The sequence below is a fragment of the Rhodamnia argentea genome, chromosome 1, assembly GCF_020921035.1.
Source record: "Rhodamnia argentea isolate NSW1041297 chromosome 1, ASM2092103v1, whole genome shotgun sequence".
NCBI lineage: Eukaryota > Viridiplantae > Streptophyta > Magnoliopsida > Myrtales > Myrtaceae > Rhodamnia > Rhodamnia argentea.
The window spans coordinates 29,046,860-29,065,549 of NC_063150.1; the positions used below are offsets into that span (position 1 = coordinate 29,046,860).

The following is an 18,690-nucleotide window of genomic DNA, read 5'->3' on the forward strand; positions in this document are numbered from 1 at the left end:
TTACATGCTGACTTAACGCTGAAAGACCCATTGCTATTGCCTTCCCACATTAAAGTAGCTCTCCCATCAGAATTGCTTGGAGGTTTGATAGCCCGAATTCTAAGGATTACATCGTCTAGTAAGATTCCTTCGATAAGTGGAAAGTTTCAACACCCATTCAGCACATAGTCACAAACTTTTTTGTCCGTCTCAGATGGAGGTATGTGGGAAGTAACTAGGTTGTAAAGTGACTCCAATCCTGGAATCCATCTATCTTTCTAAAAACTTACATGTTCTCCATTTTCCAAGCTCCATACCGCTCCTTCCTCTAAAGTTGGCCATACATTAACAATTGCTTTCCATAACATCGAATCACCGGGCTTAGCTTGAATAGTATTTCTATGTTGGAAACAATATTTGGCTTGCAAAACCTGTGTCCATAAAGAGTTGGGTTGCGTCTTGAGGCCCCATGCTAGAACCTTGGTTAGTAACTTCAAGAGGTCTGAGACCAAGACCGCCCCATTTTTTAGGCTTACAAACAGACTTCCAATTCAGAAGGTGCATGCGACGCTTGTCTCTACACGGCAACCTTTCTCAGTCTGCTAACAAACATGGGATGAGACTTTAGAACATTGCATAACGTGATGCGGCCTGCCATTGACAGGCTATCAGACTTCCAGCCACTAAGTCTATTTGTTATCTTCTCTAATAGTGGTTAAAAATGCCTCGAAGATGTTCGTCCATGAATCAAAGGAACACCTAGATATTTGCCTAGATCTGAACATATTGAAAAGCAGGACATACCGCTTAAGATTCGTTTCAGCCCGAGAGAAGGTTTTTCTTTCTTTAACATCTCTTTTAGGATTCTTTCGGCGTGGCCCACTTTGCCCCAAATCAATACCATGTTGCCCCAAAAACATCATCATTTCCCGTCATTTAACTAGGAACGGAGCTCAAGGAGGAGCTCGATTGCACAAATTAATATGTTTCGAGATTTGACTGCACAGATTTCCGAAAATTTTAAGGATTCCATTTATATTTTCTGAAACCCCTTTGACAAAAGCTTTGCTCTTCTGCTGTAGTTCTAAGAAAGGAGATGACTATTTCTACCAATGCTAGAGAAGATAGGGCAAGGCAAGCGCGAACAAAATTACTTTTATCTGCGGCCATAGCTGCTCGAAAAATAAACTCTGGACAACGCACCCGACCACAAATCGCCTTCTATTAGGCAAGGATAATCTCTATATGAAATAAATAACATCGTAATAACATCATTTTAACATCGTATAACATTTCCGGTCGTATTGTGCTGTTGAGAGTTTTGAACGCCTCTTTTCTAACACTGTCCAGACACTTTGATTTGAACTTAAACAATGTAAACCCCAACGAATGTGTCTTGGCTTTAATTCGACATTTGAAAAAAAAAGGTGCGCCCGTCGCACAATATCAAGGGGTCCATCAAGAGCTTTTCATAAGCTTCCATTATTGGGGGACCGATGAAACGGGACAAAAAAATCATAACGGGATTTTACAGGGCCCATTGGCGAGATGTTGTTCGAATTCGAAATCCCACCTTTAAACAACCCCGTGGATCCTCAACCTCAATTCCTTTTTTTCTTTTTCCTTTTAATGACACCAACGTGTCACATGACGCTCAACAATGACTAAACTGTTGTGTCAGCAATTTTTAGTACTAACCGAAAGAATTATATTGAAATTTCACACAAAAGCTTCGGATTGAAAAATTGCCCAAAAAGTCATAAACATACTGTGCTCTTGTTAATTCAGTCATAAACCTTTTAATTGTGCTAATTGAGTCCTAAACCTTTTCACATTTTAACAATTGAGTTCATTCGGCTAATTTTGATGAGAAATCGATGACATGAACGCCATTCGTCTTACGTGGCACGATTGGCGCTTACATGAACAATTTTTAATAATACTCTAACATTTTTTTCTCGAACGAGGGATGCCCAAGCCCAGGCTAGCAAGGGCAATACTCACCCTCACGTGATTTGGCAAAGGGTAGCCCTTGCTAGCCTAGGTGAGGGCGACCCTCGCTTGAGGCCGGCAAGGGCTACTTTGCTTGGGACCAGCGACCTCCATCGGCCGTCGACGTGGCTCGATGATGATCGGTAGAGGGAAAAAGGAGAAAAAGGAAAGTATGCTAAATTATTATTCAAAATTTAAAAATAGAAAAAATATGTTAAATTATTATTAAAATTTGTCAATGTCGGTCTTGATCATGCCATGTAATAATGCCAATGTCCACGTCAACGATTTCAAGCCAAAATTAGCTCGATGAACTCAATTGACAATACGTAAAAAGGTTTAAGATTCAATTGACATAATTAAAAGATTTATAACTGAATTGGCAAAAGTACAATAGGTTTATAACATTTCGGATAATTTTCTCGATTAGGTCAAAATTGACAAAATTGAAAAGTCTAGGTCCGAATTGGCATCCTTTCGATATATTTAGGATCGATTGGGTAATTTTCTCCTAAAAGTGATTCTCGACGGTCTTTGTCCATCCGGATGAACATCTTTATGTGCATCTCTAAGATATTGAGCATTGTATAGACAATCTCGAAATGTTATGGAATGTCGTACCTCAACATTGTAATTTCAAAGTCATAATAATCTGTCTATCACTTCGAAAATTTTAGCGGAACATGCTAAAAACTCCACACATTTTACCAAACGAACAAAAGGGAAAAACTTTTCATAGTGGGAAATGTTATTAAGGAAGATATAGTATGCTCTAGCTGTTTGGAACAAAATAAAATCCTATACCAACAATAATTTTAGACATGATAAGAAGCTCTTGTTTTTTTTTTTTTTTTTTTTTTATGGGCTTGAAAATGACCTCTAGCGTATTGAGATGCCCTTGCATGTTATAAGACAAATTTCTTGTTTAATCCTAGCTATACTCCTTACAATAAATGAGGGGCCAAATAAATTATTTACAAATATATGACGTACGTGAAGCTTGGGTTACAAAAAAAATCCGTATGCAAAGTGCAGTCTTACCGAATGTTGCGCAGCAGACCGTGGTCCACCGGTGATCATCGTTTAGTTGATGCCGTCTCCAAGCGTCACGATATACTTTTCATTCTTAGCAACGAACACACACTCCACATGAACACCAGCAAGCAATCGCATGTATCAGGAAGTACGTGTGTCGTGCGATATCATTCGAAGCCATCGCAACGGTGATGAAGTTTCGAGTCTGTGATTGGAATTGCCTCATGAAGTCATCGACTGTGTATTGAATTCCATGTCAACCGATCAATTGAGCTACTTTAACTAGACAAATCGGATCACGGTACAATTAATCGCCATATGAAGCTCAAGCGATCAATTGCGCTGCTCCAATTAGGATACGGATAAAAGCGATTTACGAGTCGTCACGAGTCGCTTGTTCATCTTGGATTAAAGCACGGTGAAGTTGCCAAGCTAAAGATGTGTTTCAAATCACAACCGATTCGATCTGTTGTGGCCGAAGAGATCGATACAATCTACGTATGCCACTTTTAACACTCCATTGCTATGTATCGAATAAACCAAAATGATAACATGTAAGTGTTAAAGCTATAGGTACTTTAGCATTCGCACATTATTTTGCTATGGTGTTAGCAATAACTCATTAAGGTCTCGAGGTCGATATAATCGCGCGGTTCCAAAATGGTTAGTGAAATGAATCTGTTTTATTTTGACCAATCGGATGGGCGTGTCTTCATGGCCTCTGAAATAATTCAAGTTTATATAATTCATTGTGATATTCAATTCTCATGTATCAATCAACGGAAATTACTAATAAGCTTCACACTCATTATAATTTTTCTTTCATAGAAATCAGCTTGAGCACAACAAGCAAGTAGAAGAGAGAAGATGAAGTTTGTATAAAATCGAAAAGAAAATAATATAAGATGGTAGAGTAAAATATCATTGATTATATTAATATGGATGATATTATATATTCACGAGGATGTGCATATTTCGAATTTTCAATAGATAGTAACTTTTAGAGGGTAGAAATTGTTCAACCCAACCAAGACACCTAGAAATCACTCTCATAAGTGTGAGATCCGTGCTCGTTCAATCATTTTATTATGTTCGGTGATGGTGTTGGGGATGTCAAATTTACACGCGCACTGTCGAAAGGCAAAGCGGTAGTGTGCTTATTACTAAAGACGGATTCGGTAATCGGTCGTCGATTTTGGTATGAAGAATTCACGGATGTGCTATTTGATCGCGTGGCTCATAACTTTGTTATGATTATTCTTTTTATTATCTGGAGTTTGTTTTGTTTTGTTTTGTTTTGAGGTTATCCGAGATTTGTCTTGGTTTGCGGTTGAAATATAATGTTTCTTTCTCTTGTTTTTGAGAAAGTGAATGAAATGTTAAAGAGTGAATGAAATGTTATTTTGATAAAAAAGGCAAAAAACCAATCCATCTAGTTCCCAAAAAAAAAAAACAAACAAATACACCAAAAATTTAAATCGTTCAAACAAAGAAACTCAGCGCGTCCGCATTTTCCCATTTTTGCGCTCTCTGGAGGACACGTCAGATCGCAGTCCGCAATTCAAATTGAGAACGAGCGGGCCTTTTTTCCATTTCCAATTTTCTGTTTAATTTCTTTTTTTAATTATCATCTTCCTGACTTCCTCCACTCTATTTCATTTCGACTTCGGGCATTGTCCTGTGAGCGCTTTAGCTTCATTTCTTCTCTCTCTCGTTTCGGCATTATCGTCGCCGGATAATCATCCGTCACCGCCATTGCTGAAGCTCCAGCTCAAGCTCAAGCTCGCTCGCTCGATCGATCTTCTGCCGGAGCAAACCCATCTGGACATGCAGGCGCCTTCATTTCCTCCCGAATTCGCAGCTTGGCGGACGACGCTCCGCGTATAGATCTCAATTGCAATCGGTCAAGAGCGCTCGTCGACGATGTCGAAGGACGCATGCGGCTCCCGGCTCCACTCGGGAAGGAGCTCGCAGCTCGAGGCGAGCGAGAACGAGTTCGATGGCTCGCTGAGTTCGGCTCACTTCCCGCCTCCGAGGACGCCTCTGAACGCGATTCCGGACCCGTCTCAGCGCCACGGCGGGGTCCACGAGTCGGACTTGGATACTAAGGAGAAGAGTGAATCGATCGGAGCTGGCAGGCCGTCGGATAAGAGAGTTGAAGCGTGGCATTTGACTCCGAGGGCTGTTCGCGGAGGGAAGCTGCACTTGGAGCCTAGCTCGGCGCAGAGCACGCCTGCGAGGGCTACTGGCTCGAGAGCATCACTTGGCGGGGCAATGGGGGGTTGCGCTGGGCCTAGAGGTAATGATTTAGCCGGACATAGGAGAATGAGCTTGTACTCGGGGGCTTCCAGAGGATTCCAGATTGCAAATGCAGAAACTCGGTTGGAAGTTCCACATTTCGAGCTCGAGGAAAATTCGTCCTTCTGGACTGATAATAACGTGCAGGTTCGTCAACAATGGGTCTTCTCCCCTATCTGGCCGTAAAGTGTTCTCTGACAATTCAACATTCGCAGCTAGCTCTCTTTCTTCTTTAACTTTTAAGGCTATGTAGTCACTGATTCCGTCTATATATGTTTCATTTGAAGTCATTCAATTACTTTTGCTGTTAAGAACCGTCAGGAAGTTTATGCGGCATCACGGCATGCCACAGGACAAATAGATAAATTGTCACGTTAGCAGCGCCGTGTCAACTTTCTCTTTGGCGTGAATCCAATTTGGATTATTTCAAAACATTGTGACATTATTCAAAATTTTGGGAGGACAACAGCTGCTAGAAGTTATCCTGAAATATTGAATAAATATCTTTGTTATTAACCCAATTGTTCGCTATTACAAAACAAAATTTACTTTCGGACTTTTTATTTTTAGTTTTATGTTGGTCGAATACTTACCAACTTGATTCACTTGTTTTTGGTCAATGAGCTGTTGGATAGATTTAGCTAGTCTGATCCGCCTGCCCTTAGGTATTATTAGCTGATTTAGCTCATCATCAAGAGAGTGCTGCTGATTATGTGGAGTGTGGATCCAGGTTTTGATAAGGATTCGACCATTGAGTAACTTGGAGAAGGTTTCTCAAGGGTATGGAAGGTGCATAAGACAGGAGAGTGCAAAGACTTTGGTGTGGCTTGGTTATCCTGAAACAAGATTCACCTTTGACCATATCGCGTGTGAGACAATATCGCAGGTACGATCAATATTTTAGTATATGGAGGATGCATTGTTTTGTTTGTTGACTTCATGACTGATTATTCCGGATTTATCAAAGAAGATGGTAGAACTGGAAAGGCCAACATTCCAATCCTAGCCCTTGTTTATGGTTATATTAGGTATACTCTTGTTTATGACATGTCATACTGACAAACAGAGAGATATTTCTGGGGGAAATTTCTTGTAGGAAAAGTTGTTCAGAGCTGCAGGACTGCCCATGGTGGAGAATTGCTTGTCTGGCTATAATAGCTGTATGTTCGCTTATGGGCAGGTAAATGATGTTTGGTCTTTCTAGCTCTGATATCACATAACATAGAAGGTGAACCTCTGCTTCTTGCAGACAGGTAGTGGCAAGACACATACCATGATGGGTGATATCTATGAAGTTGAAGGGAAGCTAAACGAAGGCTGTGGGATAACTCCTCGTATATTCGAATATTTATTTGCAAGGATTAGAGTGGTATGTACTTTTGCTTTGGTTTTAGTGCAGCTAGTTCATTGATAAGGACTTATCTCATGTCTCTCTTCACTCCCGCTGACCTTCTGCTTTCTTCCTCTCTCCTCCAAAATAGTAGCCTGACATCTTTACTTTCTTCAGGATGAAGAAAGCAGGAAAGAAGAGAAGTTAGCTTACAGCTGCAAATGCTCCTTCCTGGAGATATACAACGAGCAGATAACGGACCTCTTGGAGCCTTCATCCACAAATTTACAGGTACTTCATATCCTTTTCTCGTGTTACTTAGTTAGATAGCTGGCCTGTAGTGCACATCAATCTGATTGTTTTGTTGTAGCTCAGAGAAGACATGAAGAAGGGAGTATACGTAGAAAACCTAAAAGAATATAAAGTGGGAACTGTCAGGGATATTATGAAGCTTCTTTCACAGGTTAAAACTTTATGATGACAGTTTATGTTCTGTTTGGACTCAGCTCGCATTCAGTAAAGCATGATTATGATCTATTTCTTTTGCATAGGGTGCTGCAAACAGAAAAATGGCTGCAACCCGCATGAATAGTGAGAGCAGTAGGTCACACAGTGTTTTCACGTGCATCATTGAAAGCAACTGGGAGAAAGATTCAATGACACACTTGAGATTTGCAAGGTTGAACTTAGTGGATTTAGCTGGTTCTGAGAGGTAGCTATTGTTTCACACAACTGAGACTCTTTCCAGTTTGTGCTTCCACTGCTATGCTGGTTTAACTTCCTCATATGTGCAGGCAGAAAAGCTCGGCTGCAGAAGGCGACCGTTTGAAAGAAGCAGCAAACATAAATAAGTCCTTATCAACTCTTGGGTAATTATTTCAAGGGCTTGCTTTTATTTTTAATGGGTTCGAAACTTCTGTTATTTCTGTGAATGCTTTATGAGGTTTAAAATGTCATGAACCATAAATTTTAAGAGTATTTTTGGTTTATTGAATCGAAAGAATTTTGATCATATCCAATTCCTTCTGGAAATTTTCTATCTCTGAAAATGTAGCGAAAAAGGAGTCCATGCATGGCTATTGGTCATAAAGGGGCCAGGCCATAACATATTAGCTGCTACTAGGAGATGATAACAAATGCAATAGAAGAAAAATAACTCTCCTCCGTACTATTTCTCTCTTTTGCTCGGTTTGCCATTCATAATATACCCCTTGTGGAGTGGGTCATATACTAAATTACAACTCTTCCCAAGATTCGTTGGCGCATGTTCCTTCTTTGATTGTGGTTTGTGAATAGAGGAGACCGTAATATCTTTTGATGGGAAGATCATAGTTGGCATATTTTTCTTGGAAAAGGTTCATGTTAACAGTACAAATGACTTCTTCTGGAAGGTAACCTGCATAATTATGAGGTTTTGGTTCCCGTAAGGCACTGATACATTGATTTATTTGCACCTGCATATCACTCAATTCCTACATGAAGGGGAAAGATATTTGGAATACGTTGTAGAAGCTGGAAAGCCAGGATGTGCACCCCTAAGTAGTAGCATTTAGATGTCTTTTACTTCATGTATTTTTGGTCCCGGATGGTTGCAACATGATTCTGTGTTAAGCTAAAGTAAGTCTGCCCTTGGATAACCACTTGATGTAGAAAGTAGGGAATGCTATCTAGTTGGTATAAGACTCATGGCATCATCATAGTCTGAGAAATCATCGTGTTTGTTTACGTACAACGTATAATGTATATTTCGATTTTGAGATTCCAACTCTGAGATTGTTCTTCAGAGATTTTTGTTTGTTCTGCACTTGAACTATCTTAGAGCATTTTGTTTTTACTTCTTAGGTTGGTGATTATGTCTCTGGTGGATTTAGCCCACGGGAAGCATAGACATGTTCCCTACAGAGATTCTAGGCTAACGTTTTTACTTCAGGTTACATTCAAAAGCTGATACTGTTTAAGTATGTCCACTTTTTGGAAAGTGTACTTTTACATTAAAAAATATGTGCTGTAGATATTTTCTTGTGCAGGATTCGCTGGGTGGGAACTCTAAAACAATGATCATAGCAAATGTCAGCCCATCCACATGGTTTGTCTTGAACAACTAGTCCTTCTTAAAGAATGTCTTGTAGAAGCCAACCAATTTCCTTTATGTAACTTTCATTTCCATGACAGTTCTGCAAGTGAAACATTAAGCACTCTAAAGTTTGCTCAGCGTGCGAAACTCATTCAGAACAATGTGAGTGTACCAGTCAGTAGATTTATCTTCCCGTTATAAATTTGGAGATCTTATCTTACAGAAAATGTGGTACAAAATGACGCCCAATGGCATTATAAGATTCATGTACCCGATCCCATCTTGAGGGATAAGGCTTTGTGGCTGTTGTATAACTTTGGAGTTTACCTTTCTCTTCCCGTGTTTCAGGCAAAAGTGAATGAAGATGCTTCAGGTGACATAAGTGCACTCCAGAGGCAAATCCAACAGTTAAAGGTATAGATCTGTGGATTACTCTTTCTCCCTTTTGCCCATTTCACTATGGACATCTTGAAATGCTAAAAAGTAAGGATTTTCTGTATGAACACAGGGTCAGTTGTCTTTTCTGATGAAGCATCAGAATCCATCAAGATGTCTGTCAAATAGGTATCAATGTCTCGAGGATTCTAGCCTAAGCGCCTTGGCTAAGCAGCGTGACTCTCCAGGGGAAAGAACATCTGATAATCATAAGATGAACTTCACTGTTAATAAAAAGGTAAGCTTCATATTTGCAATGAAGACTTTCTTTCCTAATTGCAGAGATGAATTATTCACTACTGCTAATGCAGGATGTGAGGTGCTCAGTAGCCACTTTGCTTGGTTCGTTAAGGAGGGAAAGAATGTTAGAGATGGAAGTGAAAAAGTTAAAGGATGAAATTGAACACTTGAAATGCTTGGTATGTTTTATTCGGCAAGTAGTCTATCCTGGTCTGATACGTGGAATCCTTTGTACAAGGAGCCATGGTCTCGGATGCACCTTGAGAATGCTCATAAAAGATTCATGCATGCTAGTTCGATTAAAAGAAGTGCATATTTGCAGGCACACAAAAGGGAAGAGAAGGCCAAGCACAATGATATGACTGTAAAATTTCGAGAGGAGAAAATCAGAAGACTCGAGTTACTTGTGGATGACAAAGTTACCACAGAGAAGTACCTCTTGGAGGAAAACAAGGCTTTACTGGAAGAGATAAATTTGCTCCGAGAAAGAATTGATCAAAATCCTGAATTAAAAGAATTTGCTGTGGAGAATAACAGGCTCATGGAGCAACTTCAATTGTAATGTCCCTGAAACTAAATGAAAGAATAGACAAATCTTTGAGCACATCAGTGACCCAGTTGACGCTATTGTCTGGGCCAGGTATCAAGACCTTTATGGACCAAGGGAGCGGGATATATTGCTGGCAGAAGTCTCAGATTTGCGCAGTCAGGTTCAAGACTTTCCATTTTTTATTCCTGTGTTTTCCTCTATTCTACACAATGGGTTGGTAGCATGCAGTTCATAATGGCATTTTTCTCGGCTGGGCAGCTGTTGGAGATGCTAGAAGAGAATTCTACTATATATTCACAGAAAGAAAACTGGGTATGTAACTTCCCTTCTTGACTTGGTTCTGCTTATTAGGCTATGGGTACTCAGCAGTTTTAGCTAAACAGGATCTGAAGGACTTCGAAGACTGCCGTAGAATGAATGCAAGGCTAATGAGGTAACTTGCTCAGGCATACTCTCTTCAAGGGTAACTGCTGACATTCTAGCAGTCTTCCCATCACCTCCATGGATGATGGCAATACACTAGCGAATTTTCATCCTTTGCTGTTATTTTGCCTTACCAACTTAGCCATTAGGTATTAGATATTGGATTTCCCACTTCAGTGTTTTTCGTAGTGTGCTTCTGTATCTAGAGCTTAATAGACTGCTTGCTTTGTTTTTGGAAGCTATGTCTTTAGTTTTACTTCATTATCATCTTTCGTCATAATGTGATCCTTGAAGTGGGAGGAGATGCGGAGGATCTAACTTGTACTGGCTCTTTCATATTGGAAGCTATCATTTTACAAAGATGCCAGTAGTGGTTATCTTTTCTTTCTCCCATATCCACTGTTTTTGCCTGCAGGGAAGTTGAGGAATTACCAACAGAACTGCAAAAATACTTGTGCAGCAGTCAAGTCACATGTGATTCTGCAAAGGTTGTTGAAAGTTATGGAGGGAAGTAGTCTCAGGGAGGTCAAATTCTACTTGATGTTCATAATATTTTGTTTTTCCTTTTATCTTGACAGTTGTCGGATCAGTCTTCTAAGGACCCTGAAGAAGTAACGTCAGCAGATAAATATTCATTACTGGCGAGTTCCTCGTTCTTCGCTCGTATCATTGGCATTCTAATTTAGACAAATTTTACTGTTAAAATCTTAAACAGAACTTTTACCAAGACGGTGACAAATTTTTTTATCTGCATACAATAGGACCTAACCACTTCTGCTATTTTGCGATGACATTACCCTGGATTAGCAAAATGAGACCTACCTTTGGCTATAATTACATTGTCCATTGATATAACTTTTGTTGGACCTGATCAAGAGTTTTCAGAATCTCACCCTTCACCGTTTCATAATGTGCTGTGCAAGAAAGTTTTATTTGTTCCCTCTTCTGTTCATGAGCATTTCAGACTAAAACATATGCAGTACTAAGATGCTAAAAATCTGGACACATTATTGACCACCTTCAGCATGATGAACATGTTGTCTATGATGCTTTAATCCCTGTCTTGCTCTCTCTCTCTCTCTCTCTGTGAATTTATGATTTCGTTGCCACTCTCACAGGAAGAAATGATATCCATCAGCAGTGACTCGGGCAACAAAAGGATAAACAGGGCAGATGAGGAGTCTCTGGGGAACAGAACTGGCCAAAGTGCTGGCAGTGCATTAGATGGGCACTACAGTAACCTTCAGGAGTTAGCGGATGCTAGAATGTTAATTGAATCTATGGAATCTGAACAGGTCCATTTGATTGAAAAGCTGCAGCATATGCAGGAGGAGAATCAAAGGTTTGGGGCTATGTTAGAAGAGACAAATAAGGTAGAAAGCTCTCTGCTTGGACCTGGAAGTCAATCTTGGGAACTAGCTGCATTTGGAAAGCAAGCTGTGGATGCGAGTCAAGACATTAAAATGAATTCGATGCAAGTGAAGCGGGAAAGAACTACGCTAGACCTTGAGACAGCCAACTGTGAAGGAGAGCAGGCGTCCCAATTGTTTGGCAGGAATCAAGCTGAAATAGTAATGGAACAAGTTGAGATGGAAACCGCAAGGACAATCCTTCAGTTACAAGATGAAATTGCTTCCCTTCAGCAGGAGCTTCATGAGAAACTAAGTTACTTGACTCAGGAAAATGCAAGGCTAAGAGAAACTATAGCAGCTAAGGAGGAGGAACTAGTGTCAGTCACTGCAGATTGGGAAAAGGCTATATCAGAACTAACGAACTTTCTTTTAGATGGCACTAGATCCCTAAAGGATGCATCTGGCTCGATACGAAGGATTGCTGGTTCATTTCCCGAATGTGAAGTTTTGATCAGTGAACAAGTTGAGAGGGCTGCGCGAGCTTGCATTGAGAAGGAAGAAACAGTTCTGTTGCTTCAGGAGAGCTTGGAGAATGCACAGAAGATTGTATGGGAAATGGATCTGAAGTTAAGTTCTTTGAAAGGGGCAACAATGAGTCTAAGTGGATCTCAGCATAGAGCGGATGATGAAAGCACCATCGAAGCAGCTGCATTGAATCTGAAGTTGGATGAGAAGACAGACATGATTAAGACTCTCCAGAGAAACTTAAAACATAAGGACGATCAGATTTCTCAGGCGGAAAAACGTGTGAATGCTGCCCTTCTGATTGTAAAATGGCTCTCTGATTTTCATGACGTTAAGCAGAGAGACAACATCGAAAAAGATATTCAAGCGGCTAATAACATTGAGAAGGATGGTCATAAGCCACCTGATACAAAGGCTGAAGCAGATGCTGTGATATTGGAAAATGCAATGGCTCAAGTTGAGTTAGCTAGATTGGGATTACTGGAGTCAAAGTATGCTATTGATTCATCTCATGCAGGAGGGGAGATGCTCATGGTTTCCCCTCAGTCCGAAAGTCAGAAGTCATTTGATGAATACAAGGAGTCTGTGCATGATATAATGAGAAATCATTTTGATTTAAAATTGCAACTAAAAGAGCTGGGAAAGAATGCGGTCGAGTCATTGTCTCTTAAAGAACCAAGTCTAACGATTGAAGATCCATGTCACATTCTGCACAGGTTGAAAGATGAACTAGCAGAAACAAATATCAGATGGAATGACATTAAAAATTGGGTTGACACGAACTTAAATCTATGTAGCTGCTCTCTGACAAATGAAAAAGTGACCGACCTGGATGAATTGAGTTCTGATTCTTCAACTTCAAGTTCTGATTTTTCTGCTGAAAGCTCAGTTCCAGACAATGAGTTGGGTGCATCTCCAAGCACATGTTTGTCCAAGTGTACTGAGTTGGCACCTAAGCAGCCAAAGAATTCTGACTTCCATGATGCTTCGCAACTTAATAATACAAAGATGGTGTGCACAAGGAAGGAATTAGAGACTACATTAGATGCTTTCAACAGACAATATGCACTTCTCATGACGCTGTTTGATGCAATTGAAATGGGAGCTTGCCCTGAGAGAAAAGGTAAACTACAACGAACTTAGCTCACTGTATGCACATTAGTATATTATCAGAAGGATCAAGGAATTGCAAAGAGACTCATAAGCTCATGTGAAATGGCAGGTACTAAACATCAACTTGAGTGCCCTCAAGTGAAGCGGATAAATGAAGGGGATTTTTGTAATTCAGAGGTATGGCAATCTTGAACTGCTGAATTAAGCTTAATTTGCAAACATTAGGCATTTCTGCAAGTGAACCACTGATTCTAATCGCAAATGCTTTAATAAGATCCCAAACTATAGAAGCAGGTTATGACTTGCTATGTGGTGCAGGGGGTTACTGCCAAGAAGTTTCATCATGCTTGCAGTTTCTTTGTCAGATTTGAGCAAGCCAATGCAACTATGAAAGAAGCTGACTTGATGCTAAATGAATTGTTAAAAGCAAATGAAAATGCAAAGAATTTGGCTGAGATTTGGAGGCAAACTAGTGAGGCTTTGATGGTAGAGAGAGAAATTTTGCTTCAAGAAATTCAACAACTGAAGTCATCAATAAAAATGATTGAAGGAGAAAATCAGTCACTCAATGGGCATATTCATTCTGCTTTTGCAGAGATAGCAAAATCCCTCTCTTTACTTGAAGGGCAGTTCCGGCAGATGCAAAAACATATGGAGTATATGTTCAAGGCCTTAGAATGTGATGTCCTATCCATGGGACAGGATTTGTCTTCCTTCATTTGCAACTCAAGTTCTTCAATGGAAGATATTGCTACGGAGATAATGGAGAGAGGGTTTGCAGTATTTGTGCTATGCCATTGTTATTTGGGAGAGCTTAAACGCAGAAATGGTATCCCAAGGTCAGAGTTGGGATTTAACCTGTTCAAACAGCGAGAATACCCAAGGATGATGGAAAATCTACAGACAGTTTATTTTGCTGGTCGAGATAACCGCATAAACACTGGTGATGAGGGCTCGCAGGGAATTGATCGGAATGCAGTTGTGAAAGAGTTACATGATGGGGAGGTAGATCTACCTTCTGATTGCTTAAAACACGAAAATTCGGTGCTGAAAAATGAACTGGAGAGGAAAGAATTTATCTTACAGGGTTTGCTATTTGATTTAAGCTTGTTGCAAGAAGCCGCTTCTCAGACCAAGGACATAAAGGATGAGACAAAACTGCTACAGAATTCATTGAGCAAAGCCCAAAGTGAGTTGGATAACAAGACTAGTCGACTCAATAACATGACAGTTGAGTACAAAAAGCTTGAAAGCCTTCTGGCTGATACTGAGAAGGCCCTTAAAGCGAAAATTGCAGATATTGAGTATGCTAAAGATTCGATAGATGCTTTGTCAGAACAAAATGATGAGTTGAGAACTCTTTTGAAAGATCTTTATGTAAAAAAATCCGAAGCTGAGGAACAACTGGATGAACAGAGAGAGGTGGTAAAAGGTCTGGAAGAAGAAATTCTCCATTTGACTTCAACAAGGGAAAGAAAAGTACTTTCTTCTGTTGAAAGGATTCAAGACAATCTAAAATTGGTCGTGAGAGAGCGGGACCAGCTGCGCGAACAAGTTGGCTCCCTGACTAGAAAGCTTGAATTGGCCTATTCTCTAGCTGATGAAAATGAAGCTATTGCTATTGAAGCGCGTCAGGTATGCATTTGAGACTCCTTGTCTGCTTGCAGCCTGGATATAAATAGCGGTGATTGGAAATTTTCTTCTGCAGGAGTCAGAAACAAGTAAATCACTTGCTGAACAAAAGGAGGAGGAGATAAAAATTCTGGATCATTCTGTTGAGGAGCTTGAGCATACGATTAATGTACTGGAGAAGAAGGTAACATACTTGCTATCTACCATTTTCTTCTGCAAAAAATTTCTGTATGTCGGACAGAGGAATTTTTCTTTTTATTTTTTGGTCTTGCAGAGGACAACTTTCCTTGCATGCTAAGCACTTTTTCTACTGATGAGCCCCTCAACTTGCGAGTGACTTATGATCTTCTGGTTGCTTGTACTATCGGTAGTTTCTTATTTTTGTCTCTCTTTTCCCTGACTTAGGTCTATGAAATGGATCAAGATGTGGAAAAGCATAGATTTATTCGAGATTCATTGGAAAAGGAGCTCCAAGGTTTGAGAAAGAGACTGGCAACAGTTGAAAGTTTCACAGAGAATCAGGATTTAGCGTGCGTAAATGGTCGCTCTTCAGAAGATCATCTTCCTAATGAACATCCAATGTTACTGGAACTTCATGAGGCATACAGGCAGATAAAATTTCTAGAGGAGGAAAGAGTGGAACTAGAGAGAGAGGTGATCGTCCGATCCTTTTTTAACCATTCTGAATCATTATTAGTATTTCCTCTCAATTTTACATGTGGTTCCCCTGCCTTCAACTGTGCCATTCGTTTGTGGTTTGAAGATCAAACAATGCAAAGAGTACATCTCTGAACTTGTACTGCATGCTGAGGCCCAGGCATCTCAATATCAACAAAAGGTACGACAACTGGCATACACGTTGCCATTCACCCATTATTAATGCTTTAGAATTACTCCCCATCTTGCAAATGGTTGTTGAGAAGTCAACAACAGCAGCTCACAAGCTGTTATGTCCTTTGATCAAATTCCATGCATATTCGAAAATGCTGAGCTATTTACAACAAAAAATCTAGATTATGGTTTTCAGTGAGATCCATCATGTTTTAAGCTCTATCTGACATTCTTTAAATATCTCAACATTATTTAAACAGTACAAGACCCTGGAGAACATGGTTCATGAAATAAAGACTGATTTGTCAAGCTCAGCATCTTCAGCACCACCACTGGAAAAGTATGATAAAAGCTTGTCAAGGCCAAGAGGCTCCAGCTCCCCATTCAGATGCATTTCAAGTCTAATTCAGCAAACAAACCTGGAGAAGGATCATGAACTGTCAGTCGCAAAGCTACACATCCAGGAGTTGGAGGCACTTGCAGCTAATCAGCAGCAGGAGGTTAAGTAGTTTCCATCTCACCCCTAGCCTAATGAATGTGAATGGGATAAGAATCTCACGTGTCTCCTAATTCTGTGGTTTAATACAATCCCTTGTATCAAATGGTGTTCTTAATTTAGTGATATGAGGTCCAAAGTCCTAATGGTCTACCTCCACAGGACTTTATTTTCTTTCATTCTAGTGATACATCATTTATATCGGTAACAAAGCTCCATCACGATTCATGTCTCCTCAGTTTTGATCCATAGTAAGTAATCCACAAATATAAACTCAGCCTATGATGCATCAGGTATGCATGCTCAACTCTAGGCTGGCTGCAGCAGAGAGCATGACTCATGATGTCATTCGGGATTTACTCGGTGTCAAATTAGACATGACAAACTATGCTGTAAGTTTTTTTCTATACATGAAACTGGTGATTTCACCATTTCTGCATCTCTAACCTGTGATTTTTTATGCAGAACTTGATAGAGCAGCACCAGGTGCAAAAATTAGTTGAAGTAGCTAACAAGCAGACATCAGATTTCCACGCAAAGGTGGTTAAAATATACCTTTTGCATTTACTGTTCGCTTCATTTGATCATTCTAAAAGATATGTTACTGCTGTCTATGTTGTTTAGGAGCAAGAAGTTTTAAAGTTAAGGAAGCAGATTGACGATCTAGTTAAGGAAACAGAAAGGTTAGTCTATTTTCTGGTCAATTTAAATAGTCTTTCATTGATCTTTCCTGTGGTAATTCTGAAAAAAATGCAGCATGAGATTTCTTAGGTAATGCGTCTGGTCTTTTTGTGGTTGCATACTTTGTCTATTATATGAAAATTTGAGACATGATTTTCCATCTCTTGCTCTTTCTTTTTCTTTTGCTTTTTATGTCCTACATTTGTCCTAAGTTTTATCCTATTGCTCTAGTTGCATGATGGAAGTAAGCCGCAGAGAAGCAGATTTGTTTGCTGCACAGATGACTTTGGAGCAACTTCAACAGCGGGATCAGTTACTTTCGGCACAGAACGAAATGTTGAAGGTCCGGTACCTCTAGTAGGGGGACATTGTTGTTAGCTAAAACATTATTCCATATTGAAGCTCTTTTTTTCATTCACAGATGGACAAAACTAATCTAAATAGGAAAGTGGCTGAACTGGATGAGATGGTAAAAACACTTTGTGCAGAGGTCAACCAAAAGCCACTGCAGCACAGGTTGAAATTTAAGGTATCTCCACATTTCCATAACACCCGGCAGTTGACACAAAATGCTAGTCCTGTTTGATCACTGAAGTTTCCTGCCTAATTATTAGGAGAATGGTTCTTTAGTTGGTGCTAGCGCTTCTACTAAGAGGTCAGTAGATTCAGAAAAGCAAATTTCACGTCGGAATGTTGAGCTTTCTCACTATCAACTTTCTCGTGGAACCCGTTTATAGGGCAAAAGCTGTGAACAGGGCTCGGTTAGGTGATCAGGTAAACACGTCACTCAATGTGCTGCATTGACTATTTGCCGCCCTCATTTTGATCTAGATGACAAAAGCATCTTAACAGGAAGCAGAATGTAAATGCTGATGGCCTGGAAGCCCTCCCAATTGTGCAATGGCCAATCTTTTTGGATAAGAATGTCGGCCTAGGCACAAGTCTGTACATTCTGGAGATCTATCTTTCGAACTTGATTCCTACGAATCAAGAAAAAATTGGTTATGTATTTATCAAAAGGTATGTGCCGTAGATAAATTGATTCTTCTTCCTACCGTATAGCGAACGGACCTGTAAGTGTGGCTGGACAACTAGATTCTTCCACGAGCTTTTGTCATTGGTAGATAGCGTATAGGCTGACATAGCCGTGCTGATTGAATTTTTCGGTTCTTTGCAGATTAGTCATGCTGCTGCAAGTCCAGATTCTTTTACTCTTCTGGCAAGGATTATTCTTTCGTTCGCATGCCTCGTTGCTGATCTCCTGGGAATTCACACGTACCTTGGTTTTCTGGTGATTGGAGTGTTGGAAAATTCGTAAAATATTGGGCGTTAAGCTTGATCCCACGTTTTAGTAATCATTTAATTGTGAAAATACTGTGTCGCGTTGCTTGGGTTATGTTACATTGTATCAGAGAAGACAAAAATTCTAATCGTCATTGGGAAGTCCGATTGATTGTGGAGCCAAAACATGCTGCCAAGGGCATCTCTTTGAAGCTCAAGATCGGTTTTCAAGGTACTCTTAGAATAATCAGCTTGCAGTCGGCTTTAATTTTTATTTTTATTTTTTGCCTGTATTGTTGGGTCTAAATTGATTTTCTCATCACTTTGTCATCTTTGTCTGAGGTCACCATTTGAGGAGAAATGTCTGAGGTCACCATTTGAGGAGAAATTGTCGAACGAGTAATAAACCTAATACCAACTCAA

General features: G+C 40.0%; 1 protein-coding gene across 1 annotated transcript; it reads left to right on the forward strand.

The window, feature by feature from the left end:
- The first annotated feature begins 4,671 nt into the window (after nucleotides 1-4,671).
- On the forward strand, nucleotides 4,672-17,725 carry LOC115747713 (kinesin-like protein KIN-12C). The gene is made up of 33 exons (XM_030683972.2): nucleotides 4,672-5,451; nucleotides 6,035-6,190; nucleotides 6,401-6,484; nucleotides 6,554-6,673; nucleotides 6,812-6,925; nucleotides 7,005-7,097; nucleotides 7,186-7,346; nucleotides 7,429-7,503; nucleotides 8,477-8,564; nucleotides 8,662-8,720; nucleotides 8,807-8,870; nucleotides 9,057-9,122; nucleotides 9,217-9,381; nucleotides 9,455-9,562; nucleotides 9,706-9,941; nucleotides 10,024-10,093; nucleotides 10,192-10,245; nucleotides 10,317-10,366; nucleotides 10,772-10,844; nucleotides 10,935-10,997; nucleotides 11,475-13,356; nucleotides 13,456-13,523; nucleotides 13,665-14,981; nucleotides 15,055-15,162; nucleotides 15,384-15,632; nucleotides 15,742-15,816; nucleotides 16,070-16,309; nucleotides 16,599-16,697; nucleotides 16,771-16,845; nucleotides 16,930-16,988; nucleotides 17,218-17,329; nucleotides 17,408-17,515; nucleotides 17,601-17,725. The coding sequence occupies exons 1-33, from the start codon at nucleotides 4,930-4,932 to the stop codon at nucleotides 17,721-17,723; spliced, it is 6,936 nt and encodes a 2,311-aa protein (XP_030539832.1). The 5' UTR covers nucleotides 4,672-4,929; the 3' UTR covers nucleotides 17,724-17,725.
- Nucleotides 17,726-18,690: the final 965 nt, after the last annotated feature.